The sequence below is a fragment of the Ranitomeya imitator genome, chromosome 4 (genome assembly GCF_032444005.1).
Source record: "Ranitomeya imitator isolate aRanImi1 chromosome 4, aRanImi1.pri, whole genome shotgun sequence".
Classification (NCBI taxonomy): Eukaryota; Metazoa; Chordata; class Amphibia; order Anura; family Dendrobatidae; genus Ranitomeya; species Ranitomeya imitator.
In genome coordinates, this window is record NC_091285.1 from 2,103,550 (window position 1) to 2,116,522 (window position 12,973).

The following is a 12,973-nucleotide window of genomic DNA, read 5'->3' on the forward strand; positions in this document are numbered from 1 at the left end:
TACCAGTGCTACCAGCCGACACCAGTAGAGGGCGACATTACCAGTGCTACCAGCAGACACCAGTAGAGGGCGACATTACCAGTGCTACCAGCGGACACCAGCAGAGGATAACATTACCAGTGCTACCAGCAGACACCAGCAGAGGGCGACATTACCAGTGCTACAGCCGACACCAGTAGAGGGCGACATTACCAGTGCTACAGCCGACACCAGTAGAGGGCGACATTACCAGTGCTACCAGCCGACACCAGTAGAGGGCGACATTACCAGTGCTACCAGCGGACACCAGTAGAGGGCGACATTACCAGTGCTACCAGCCGACACCAGTAGAGGGCGACATTACCAATGCTACAGCCGACACCAGTAGAGGGCGACATTACCAGTGCTACCAGCGGACACCAGTAGAGGGCGACATTACCAGTGCTACCAGCCGACACCAGTAGAGGGCGACATTACCAGTGCTACCAGCGGACACCAGCAGAGGGCGACATTACCAGTGCTACCAGCGGACACCAGTAGAGGGCGACATTACCAGTGCTACCAGCCGACACCAGTAGAGGGCGACATTACCAGTGCTACCAGCCGACACCTGCAGAGGGCGACATTACCAGTGCTACCAGCCGACACCAGCAGAGGGCGACATTACCAGTGCTACCAGCGGACACCAGTAGAGGGCGACATTACCAGTGCTACCAGCGGACACCAGTAGAGGGCGATATTACCAGTGCTACCAGCAGACACCAGCAGAGGGCGACATTACCAGTGCTACCAGCCGACACCAGCAGAGGGCGACATTACCAGTGCTACCAGCGGACACCAGTAGAGGGCGACATTACCAATGCTACAGCCGACACCAGTAGAGGGCGACATTACCAGTGCTACCAGCCGACACCAGTAGAGGGCAACATTACCAGTGCTACCAGCAGACACCAGTAGAGGGCGACATTACCAGTGCTACCAGCCGACACCAGTAGAGGGCGACATTACCAGTGCTACCAGCAGACACCAGTAGAGGGCGACATTACCAGTGCTACCAGCCGACACCAGTAGAGGGCGACATTACCAGTGCTACCAGCCGACACCTGCAGAGGGCGACATTACCAGTGCTACCAGCGGACACCAGTAGAGGGCGACATTACCAATGCTACAGCCGACACCAGTAGAGGGCGACATTACCAGTGCTACCAGCCGACACCAGTAGAGGGCGACATTACCAGTGCTACCAGCAGACACCAGTAGAGGGCGACATTACCAGTGCTACCAGCCGACACCAGTAGAGGGCGACATTACCAGTGCTACCAGCCGACACCAGCAGAGGGCGACATTACCAGTGCTACCAGCCGACACCAGTAGAGGGCGACATTACCAGTGCTACCAGCCGACACCAGTAGAGGGTGACAATACCAGTGCTACCAGCAGACACCAGTAGAGGGCGACATTACCAGTGCTACCAGCAGACACCAGTAGAGGGCGACATTACCAGTGCTACCAGCAGACACCAGTAGAGGGCGACATTACCAGTGCTACCAGCAGACACCAGTAGAGGGCGACATTACCAGTGCTACCAGCGGACACCAGCAGAGGGCGACATTACCAGTGCTACCAGCCGACACCAGTAGAGGGCGACATTACCAGTGCTACCAGCAGACACCAGTAGAGGGCGACATTACCAGTGCTACCAGCAGACACCAGTAGAGGGCGACATTACCAGTGCTACCAGCCGACACCTGCAGAGGGCGACATTACCAGTGCTACCAGCGGACACCAGTAGAGGGCGACATTACCAGTGCTACCAGCAGACACCAGTAGAGGGCGACATTACCAGTGCTACCAGCAGACACCAGTAGAGGGCGACATTACCAGTGCTACCAGCAGACACCAGTAGAGGGTGACAATACCAGTGCTACCAGCAGACACCAGTAGAGGGCGACATTACCAGTGCTACCAGCAGACACCAGTAGAGGGCGACATTACCAGTGCTACCAGCGGACACCAGCAGAGGGCGACATTACCAGTGCTACCAGCCGACACCAGTAGAGGGCGACATTACCAGTGCTACCAGCAGACACCAGTAGAGGGCGACATTACCAGTGCTACCAGCAGACACCAGTAGAGGGCGACATTACCAGTGCTACCAGCCGACACCTGCAGAGGGCGACATTACCAGTGCTACCAGCGGACACCAGTAGAGGGCGACATTACCAATGCTACAGCCGACACCAGTAGAGGGCGACATTACCAGTGCTACAGCGGACACCAGTAGAGGGCGACATTACCAATGCTACAGCCGACACCAGTAGAGGGCGACATTACCAGTGCTACCAGCCGACACCAGTAGAGGGCGACATTACCAGTGCTACCAGCCGACACCAGTAGAGGGCGACATTACCAGTGCTACCAGCCGACACCAGTAGAGGGCGACATTACCAGTGCTACCAGCCGACACCTGCAGAGGGCGACATTACCAATGCTACCAGCGGACACCTGCAGAGGGCGACATTACCAGTGCTACCAGCCGACACCAGCAGAGGATAACATTACCAATGCTACAGCCGACACCAGTAGAGGGCGACATTACCAGTGCTACCAGCGGACACCAGTAGAGGGCGACATTACCAGTGCTACCAGCCGACACCTGCAGAGGGCGACATTACCAGTGCTACCAGCGGACACCAGTAGAGGGCGACATTACCAATGCTACAGCCGACACCAGTAGAGGGCGACATTACCAGTGCTACCAGCGGACACCAGTAGAGGGCGACATTACCAGTGCTACCAGCCGACACCAGCAGAGGGCGACATTACCAGTGCTACCAGCCGACACCAGTTGAGGGTGACATTACCAGTGCTACCAGCCGACACCAGTAGAGGGCGACATTACCAGTGCTACCAGCGGACACCAGTAGAGGGCGACATTACCAGTGCTACCAGCGGACACCAGTAGAGGGCGACATTACCAGTGCTACCAGCCGACACCTGCAGAGGGCGACATTACCAGTGCTACCAGCGGACACCAGTAGAGGGCGACATTACCAGTGCTACCAGCCGACACCAGTAGAGGGCGACATTACCAGTGCTACCAGCAGACACCAGCAGAGGGCGACATTACCAGTGCTACCAGCGGACACCAGCAGAGGGCGACATTACCAGTGTTACCAGCGGACACCAGCAGAGGATAACATTACCAATGCTACAGCCGACACCAGTAGAGGGCGACATTACCAGTGCTACCAGCGGACACCAGTAGAGGGCGACATTACCAGTGCTACCAGCGGACACCAGTAGAGGGCGACATTACCAGTGCTACCAGCCGACACCTGCAGAGGGCGACATTACCAGTGCTACCAGCCGACACCAGCAGAGGGCGACATTACCAGTGCTACCAGCCGACACCAGCAGAGGGCGACATTACCAGTGCTACCAGCCGACACCAGCAGAGAGCGACATTACCAGTGCTACCAGCGGACACCAGCAGAGGGCGGCATTACCAGTGCTACCAGCCGACACCTGCAGAGGGCGACATTACCAATGCTACAGCCGACACCAGCAGAGGATAACATTACCAATGCTACAGCCGACACCAGCAGAGGGCGACATTACCAGTGCTACCAGCCGACACCTGCAGAGGGCGACATTACCAGTGCTACCAGCCGACACCAGCAGAGGGCGACATTACCAGTGCTACCAGCCGACACCTGCAGAGGGCGACATTACCAGTGCTACCAGCCGACACCAGCAGAGGGCGACATTACCAGTGCTACCAGCCGACACCTGCAGAGGGCGACATTACCAGTGCTACCAGCCGACACCTGCAGAGGGCGACATTACCAATGCTACAGCCGACACCAGCAGAGGATAACATTACCAATGCTACAGCCGACACCAGCAGAGGGCGACATTACCAGTGCTACCAGCCGACACCAGCAGAGGATAACATTACCAGTGCTACCAGCCGACACCTGCAGAGGGCGACATTACCAGTGCTACCAGCAGACACCAGTAGAGGGCGACATTACCAATGCTACAGCCGACACCAGTAGAGGGCGACATTACCAGTGCTACCAGCCGACACCAGTTGAGGGTGACATTACCAGTGCTACCAGCCGACACCAGTTGAGGGTGACATTACCAGTGCTACCAGCCGACACCAGCAGAGGGCGACATTACCAGTGCTACCAGCGGACACCAGCAGAGGGCGACATTACCAGTGTTACCAGCCGACACCAGCAGAGGGCGACATTACCAGTGCTACCAGCGGACACCAGCAGAGGGCGACATTACCAGTGCTACCAGCCGACACCAGCAGAGGGCGACATTACCAGTGCTACCAGCCGACACCAGTAGAGGGTGACATTACCAGTGCTACCAGCCGACACCAGTAGAGGGCGACATTACCAGTGCTAGCAGTGGACACCAGTAGAGGGCGACATTACCAGTGCTACCAGCCGACACCAGTAGAGGGCGACATTACCAGTGCTACCAGCCGACACCAGTTGAGGGCGACATTACCAGTGCTACCAGCAGACACCAGCAGAGGGCGACATTACCAGTGCTACCAGCGGACACCAGCAGAGGGCGACATTACCAGTGTTACCAGCCGACACCAGCAGAGGGCGACATTACCAGTGCTACCAGCGGACACCAGCAGAGGGCGACATTACCAGTGTTACCAGCCGACACCAGTAGAGGGCGACATTACCAGTGCTACCAGCGGACACCAGCAGAGGGCGACATTACCAGTGTTACCAGCCGACACCAGCAGAGGGCGACATTACCAGTGTTACCAGCCGACACCAGTAGAGGGCGACATTACCAGTGCTACCAGCGGACACCAGCAGAGGGCGACATTACCAGTGTTACCAGCCGACACCAGTAGAGGGCGACATTACCAGTGCTACCAGCTGACACCAGCAGAGGGCGACATTACCAGTGCTACCAGCCGACACCAGCAGAGGGCGACATTACCAGTGCTACCAGCCGACACCTGCAGAGGGCGACATTACCAGTGCTACCAGCCGACACCAGTAGAGGGTGACATTACCAGTGCTACCAGCAGACACCAGCAGAGGGCGACATTACCAGTGCTACCAGCGGACACCAGTAGTGGGCGACATTACCAGTGCTACCAGCCGACACCAGTAGTGGGCGACATTACCAGTGCTACCAGCCGACACCAGCAGAGGATAACATTACCAATGCTACCAGCGGACACCAGCAGAGGGCGACATTACCAGTGCTACCAGCCGACACCAGCAGAGGGCGACATTACCAGTGCTACCAGCCGACACCAGTTGAGGGTGACATTACCAGTGCTACCAGCCGACACCTGCAGAGGGCGACATTACCAGTGCTACCAGCCGACACTAGTAGAGGGCGACATTACCAGTGCTACCAGCCGACACCAGCAGAGGGCGACATTACCAGTGCTACCAGCCGACACCAGTTGAGGGTGACATTACCAGTGCTACCAGCCGACACCTGCAGAGGGCGACATTACCAGTGCTACCAGCGGACACCAGTAGAGGGTGACATTACCAGTGCTACCAGCAGACACCAGCAGAGGGCGACATTACCAGTGCTACCAGCGGACACCAGCAGAGGGCGACATTACCAGTGTTACCAGCCGACACCAGTAGAGGGCGACATTACCAGTGCTACCAGCGGACACCAGCAGAGGGCGACATTACCAGTGCTACCAGCGGATACCAGCAGAGGGCGACATTACCAGTGCTACCAGCCGACACCAGCAGAGGGCGACATTACCAGTGCTACCAGCCGACACCAGTTGAGGGTGACATTACCAGTGCTACCAGCCGACACCTGCAGAGGGCGACATTACCAGTGCTACCAGCCGACACTAGTAGAGGGCGACATTACCAGTGCTACCAGCCGACACCAGTAGAGGGCGACATTACCAGTGCTACCAGCCGACACCAGTTGAGGGTGACATTACCAGTGCTACCAGCCGACACCTGCAGAGGGCGACATTACCAGTGCTACCAGCCGACACTAGTAGAGGGCGACATTACCAGTGCTACCAGCCGACACCTGCAGAGGGCGACATTACCAGTGCTACCAGCCGACACCAGTAGAGGGCGACATTACCAGTGCTACCAGCGGACACCAGTAGAGGGCGACATTACCAGTGCTACCAGCGGACACCAGCAGAGGGCGACATTACCAGTGCTACCAGCGGATACCAGCAGAGGGCGACATTACCAGTGCTACCAGCGGACACCAGCAGAGGGCGACATTACCAGTGCTACCAGCCGACACCAGTTGAGGGTGACATTACCAGTGCTACCAGCCGACACCTGCAGAGGGCGACATTACCAGTGCTACCAGCCGACACTAGTAGAGGGCGACATTACCAGTGCTACCAGCCGACACCAGCAGAGGGCGACATTACCAGTAACATAGTAACATAGTTAGTAAGGCCGAAAAAAGACATTTGTCCATCCAGTTCAGCCTATATTCCATCATAATAAATCCCCAGATCTACGTCCTTCTACAGAACCTAATAATTGTATGATACAATATTGTTCTGCTCCAGGAAGACATCCAGGCCTCTCTTGAACCCCTCGACTGAGTTCGCCATCACCACCTCCTCAGGCAAGCAATTCCAGATTCTCACTGCCCTAACAGTAAAGAATCCTCTTCTATGTTGGTGGAAAAACCTTCTCTCCTCCAGACGCAAAGAATGCCCCCTTGTGCCCGTCACCTTCCTTGGTATAAACAGATCCTCAGCGAGATATTTGTATTGTCCCCTTATATACTTATACATGGTTATTAGATCGCCCCTCAGTCGTCTTTTTTCTAGACTAAATAATCCTAATTTCGCTAATCTATCTGGGTATTGTAGTTCTCCCATCCCCTTTATTAATTTTGTTGCCCTCCTTTGTACTCTCTCTAGTTCCATTATATCCTTCCTGAGCACCGGTGCCCAAAACTGGACTGGAGTGCTACCAGCCGACACCAGTTGAGGGTGACATTACCAGTGCTACCAGCCGACACCTGCAGAGGGCGACATTACCAGTGCTACCAGCCGACACCAGCAGAGGGCGACATTACCAATGCTACCAGCCGACACCAGTTGAGGGTGACATTACCAGTGCTACCAGCCGACACCTGCAGAGGGCGACATTACCAGTGCTACCAGCCGACACCAGCAGAGGGCGACATTACCAGTGCTACCAGCCGACACCAGTTGAGGGTGACATTACCAGTGCTACCAGCCGACACCTGCAGAGGGCGACATTACCAGTGCTACCAGCCGACACCAGCAGAGGGCGACATTACCAGTGCTACCAGCCGACACCAGTTGAGGGTGACATTACCAGTGCTACCAGCCGACACCTGCAGAGGGCGACATTACCAGTGCTACCAGCGGACACCAGCAGAGGGCGACATTACCAGTGCTACCAGCGGACACCAGCAGAGGGCGACATTACCAGTGTTACCAGCCGACACCAGTAGAGGGCGACATTACCAGTGCTACCAGCGGACACCAGTAGAGGGCGACATTACCAGTGCTACCAGCGGACACCAGCAGAGGGCGACATTACCAGTGCTACCAGCGGACACCAGCAGAGGGCGACATTACCAGTGCTACCAGCGGACACCAGCAGAGGGCGACATTACCAGTGTTACCAGCCGACACCAGTAGAGGGCGACATTACCAGTGCTACCAGCGGACACCAGTAGAGGGCGACATTACCAGTGCTACCAGCCGACACCAGCAGAGGGCGACATTACCAGTGCTACCAGCCGACACCAGTAGAGGGTGACAATACCAGTGGACACCAGCAGAGGATAACATTACCAGTGCTACCAGCGGGAACCAGCAGAGGGCGACATTACCAGTGCTAGCAGTGGACACCAACAGAGGGCGACATTACCAGTGCTACCAGCCGACACTAGTAGAGGGCGACATTACCAGTGCTACCAGCCGACACCAGCAGAGGGCGACATTACCAGTGCTACCAGCCGACACCAGTTGAGGGTGACATTACCAGTGCTACCAGCCGACACCTGCAGAGGGCGACATTACCAGTGCTACCAGCGGACACCAGTAGAGGGTGACATTACCAGTGCTACCAGCAGACACCAGCAGAGGGCGACATTACCAGTGCTACCAGCGGACACCAGCAGAGGGCGACATTACCAGTGCTACCAGCCGACACCAGTAGAGGGCGACATTACCAGTGCTACCAGCCGACACCAGTAGAGGGCGACATTACCAGTGCTACCAGCCGACACCAGCAGAGGGCGACATTACCAGTGCTACCAGCGGACACCAGTGGAGGGTGACAATACCAGTGCTACCAGCCGACACCAGTAGAGGGCGACATTACCAGTGCTACCAGCCGACACCAGCAGAGGGCGACATTACCAGTGCTACCAGCCGACACCAGTAGAGGGTGACAATACCAGTGGACACCAGCAGAGGATAACATTACCAGTGCTACCAGCGGGAACCAGCAGAGGGCGACATTACCAGTGCTAGCAGTGGACACCAACAGAGGGCGACATTACCAGTGCTACAGCGGACACCAGCAGAGGGCGACATTACCAGTGCTACCAGCCGACACCAGCAGAGGGCGACATTACCAGTGCTACCAGCGGACACCAGGAGAGGGCAATGTTTCAGGTGCTACCAGCGGACACCAGCAGAGGGCGACATTACCAGTGCTACCAGCGGACACCAGGAGAGGGCAATGTTTCAGGTGCTATCAGCAGAAACTGTGGTGGTGGCAGTACACTGAGGGCTTGGGTTGGAGGCATACTGTGGGTACTGGTGGGATGGCACTGTGGGCTCAGGTTGGTAGTACACTGTGGGCTTGGGTGGGATGGCACGCTATGGGCATGGGATGGCACGCTATGGGCATGGCCTGGTGGCACACTGTGGGTACGGGTGGGATGGCACACTTTGGGCTCGGGTTGGCAGTACACTGTGGGCTCGGGTTGGCAGTACACTGTGGGCTCGGATTGGCAGTACACTGTGGGTATGGGTGGGAAGGCACACTGTGGGCTCGGGTTGGCAGTACACTGTGGGCTCGGGTTGGCAGTACACTGTGGGTACGGGTGGGAAGGCACACTGTGGGCTCGGGTTGGCAGTACACTGTGGGCTCGGGTTGGCAGTACACTGTGGGTACGGGTGGGAAGGCACACTGTGGGCTCGGGTTGGCAGTACACTGGGGGCTCGGGTTGGCAGTACACTGTGGGCTCGGATTGGCAGTACACTGTGGGCTCGGGTTGGCAGTACACTGTGGGTACGGGTGGGAAGGCACACTGTGGGCTCGGGTTGGCAGTACACTGTGGGCTCGGGTTGGCAGTACACTGTGGGTACGGGTGGGAAGGCACACTGGGGGCTCGGGTTGGCAGTACACTGTGGGCTCGGATTGGCAGTACACTGTGGGCTCGGGTTGGCAGTACACTGTGGGCTCGGGTTGGCGGCACACTGTGGGCTCGGGTTGGCGTCACACTGTGGGCTCGGGTTGGCGGCACACTGTGGGCTCGGGTTGGCGTCACACTGTGGGCTCGGGTTGGCGGCACACTGTGGGCTCAGTTGTAGGTACTCTCCAGCAGCTGTACCATTGTGTGCATACGGCCATTGTAGCCATCACTTACAGTTGTTCTTCACCGCCCTCGTCTTCTGCCGCCCGTCGTCCGCCCCGCCATAGATCTCCGCCATCACCGTCAGGCTGGTGGTGTTGGTCTTGGACAGGCTCCCATGTGGCAGGAAGAAGCCGCTGATCACCTGGAAAACACAGAGAGCGGGGGTGCTAAGGAGTGAGGGGCCACAGAGGAGCAAGGGGCCACAGAGGAGCGAGGGGCCACAGAGGAGCAATGGGCCACATAGGAGCGAGGAGCTATAGAGTATCAAGGGGCTCCAAAGCAGCGAGGGGCCGCAGACGCGTGAGGGGCAACAGAAGAACGAGGGGCCACAGGAGCGAGAGGCAGCAGTAAAGATTTATTACAGCACGGTACCAACATTGTTTCAGGGGCTGCAGCCTCAACCCCCCATACTCTGTGGTGTACAGGTGGAGGGGGATTTGGTGATACCTTAATGGTGTAGAGCAGGGGCCGTGTGCTGCGGTGGAGGGGGATTCAGTGATACCTTAATGGTGTAGAGCAGGGGCCGTGTGCTGCGGTGGAGGGGGATTTGGTGATACCGTAATGGTGTAGAGCAGGGGCCGTGTGCTGCGGTGGAGGGGGATTCGGTGATACCTTAATGGTGTAGAGCAGGGGCCGTGTGCTGCGGTGGAGGGGGATTCGGTGATACCTTAATGGTGTAGAGCAGGGGCCGTGTGCTGCGGTGGAGGGGGATTTGGTGATACCGTAATGGTGTAGAGCAGGGGCCGTGTGCTGCGGTGGAGGGGGATTCGGTGATACCTTAATGGTGTAGAGCAGGGGCCGTGTGCTGCGGTGGAGGGGGATTCGGTGATACCTTAATGGTGTAGAGCAGGGGCCGTGTGCTGCGGTGGAGGGGGATTCGGTGATACCTTAATGGTGTAGAGCAGGGGCCGTGTGCTGCGGTGGAGGGAGATTCCGTGATACCTTAATGGTGTAGAGCAGGGGCCGTGTGCTGCGGTGGAGGGGGATTCGGTGATACCTTAATGGTGTAGAGCAGGGGCCGTGTGCTGCGGTGGAGGGGGATTCGGTGATACCTTAATGGTGTAGAGCAGGGGCCGTGTGCTGCGGTGGAGGGGGATTCGGTGATACCTTAATGGTGTAGAGCAGGGGCCGTGTGCTGCGGTGGAGGGGGATTCGGTGATACCTTAATGGTGTAGAGCAGGGGCCGTGTGCTGCGGTGGAGGGGGATTCGGTGATACCTTAATGGTGTAGAGCAGGGGCCGTGTGCTGCGGTGGAGGGGGATTCGGTGATACCTTAATGGTGTAGAGCAGGGGCCGTGTGCTGCGGTGGAGGGGGATTCGGTGATACCTTAATGGTGTAGAGCAGGGGCCGTGTGCTGCGGTGGAGGGGGATTCGGTGATACCTTAATGGTGTAGAGCAGGGGCCGTGTGCTGCGGTGGAGGGGGATTCGGTGATACCTTAATGGTGTAGAGCAGGGGCCGTGTGCTGCGGTGGAGGGGGATTCGGTGATACCTTAATGGTGTAGAGCAGGGGCCGTGTGCTGCGGTGGTGGGGGATTCGGTGATACCTTAATGGTGTAGAGCAGGGGCCGTGTGCTGCGGTGGAGGGGGATTCAGTGATACCTTAATGGTGTAGAGCAGGGGCCGTGTGCTGCGGTGGAGGGGGATTCGGTGATACCTTAATGGTGTAGAGTAGAGCAGGGGCCGTGTGCTGCGGTGGAGGGGGATTCGGTGATACCTTAATGGTGTAGAGCAGGGGCCGTGTGCTGCGGTGGAGGGGGATTCGGTGATACCTTAATGGTGTAGAGTAGAGCAGGGGCCGTGTGCTGCGGTGGAGGGGGATTCGGTGATACCTTAATGGTGTAGAGCAGGGGCCGTGTGCTGCGGTGGAGGGGGATTCGGTGATACCTTAATGGTGTAGAGCAGGGGCCGTGTGCTGCGGTGGAGGGGGATTCGGTGATACCTTAATGGTGTAGAGCAGGGGCCGTGTGCTGCGGTGGAGGGGGATTCGGTGATACCTTAATGGTGTAGAGCAGGGGCCGTGTGCTGCGGTGGAGGGGGATTTGGTGATATCTTAATGGTGTAGAGCAGGGGCCGTGTGCTGCGGTGGAGGGGGATTCAGTGATACCTTAATGGTGTAGAGCAGGGGCCGTGTGCTGCGGTGGAGGGGGATTCGGTGATACCTTAATGGTGTAGAGCAGGGGCCGTGTGCTGCGGTGGTGGGGGATTCAGTGATACCTTAATGGTGTACAGCAGGGGCCGTGTGCTGTGGTGAAGGGGGATTCGGTGATACCTTAACCCTAACCCCTTTACCCCCAAGGGTGGTTTGCATTTTAATGACCGGGCCAATTTTTACAATTCTGACCACTGTCCCTTTATGAGGTTATAACTCTGGAACGTTTCAACGGATCCCGGTGATTCTGACATTGTTTTCTCATGACATATTGTACTTCATGATAGTGGTAAAATTTCTTTGATATTACCTGCGTTTATTTGTGAAAAAAATGGAAATTTGGCAAAAATTTTGAACATTTTGCAATTTTCCAACTTTGAATTTTTATGCCCGTAAATCACAGAGATATGTCACACAAAATACTTAATAATTAACATTTCCCACATGTCTACTTTACATCAGCACAATTTTGGAACCAAAATTTTTTTTGTTAGGGAGTTATAAGGGTTAAAAGTTGACCAGCAATTTCTCATTTTTACAACACCATTTTTTTTTTAGGGACCACATCTCATTTGAAGTCATTTTGAGGGGTCTATATGATAGAAAATACCCAAGTGTGACACCATTCTAAAAACTGCACCCCTCAAGGTGCTCAAAACCACATTCAAGAAGTTTATTAACCCTTCTGGTGCTTCACAGGAATTTTTGGAATGTTTAAATAAAAATTAACATTTAACTTTTTTTTCACAAAAAATTTACTTCAGCTCCAATTTGTTTTATTTTACCAAGGGTAAGAGAAGAAATTGGACCCCAAAAGTTGTTGTATAATTTGTCCTGAGTACACCGATACCCCATATGTGGGGGTAAACCACTGTTTGGGCGCATGACAGAGCTCGGAAGCGAAGGAGCGCCATTTGACTTTTCAATGCAAAATTGACTGGAACATTGAAAGCCCCCACAAGTGACACCATTTTGGAAAGTAGACCCCCTAAGGAACTTATCTAGAGGTGTGGGGAGCACTTTGACCCACCAAGTGCTTTACAGAAGTTTATAATGCAGAACCGTAAAAATAAAAAATCATATTTTTTCACAAAAATTATCTTTTCGCCCCCAATATTTTATTTTCCCAAGAGTAAGAGAAGAAATTGGACACCAAAAGGCGCATGGGAGAGCTCGGAGGGGAAGGAGCACCGTTTGACTTTT

At 55.9% G+C, this 12,973-nt stretch overlaps 1 protein-coding gene across 1 annotated transcript in view; it reads right to left on the reverse strand.

Moving 5' to 3' along the window:
* PLCZ1 (phospholipase C zeta 1) overlaps window positions 1-12,973 on the reverse strand; it is a 115,518-nt gene that overhangs the window by 20,496 nt on the left and 82,049 nt on the right. Inside the window, exon 11 of the mRNA XM_069762753.1 lies at window positions 9,631-9,760. Within this exon, the coding sequence (XP_069618854.1) occupies window positions 9,631-9,760 (130 nt within the window). The remainder of the gene's footprint in view (window positions 1-9,630; window positions 9,761-12,973) is intronic.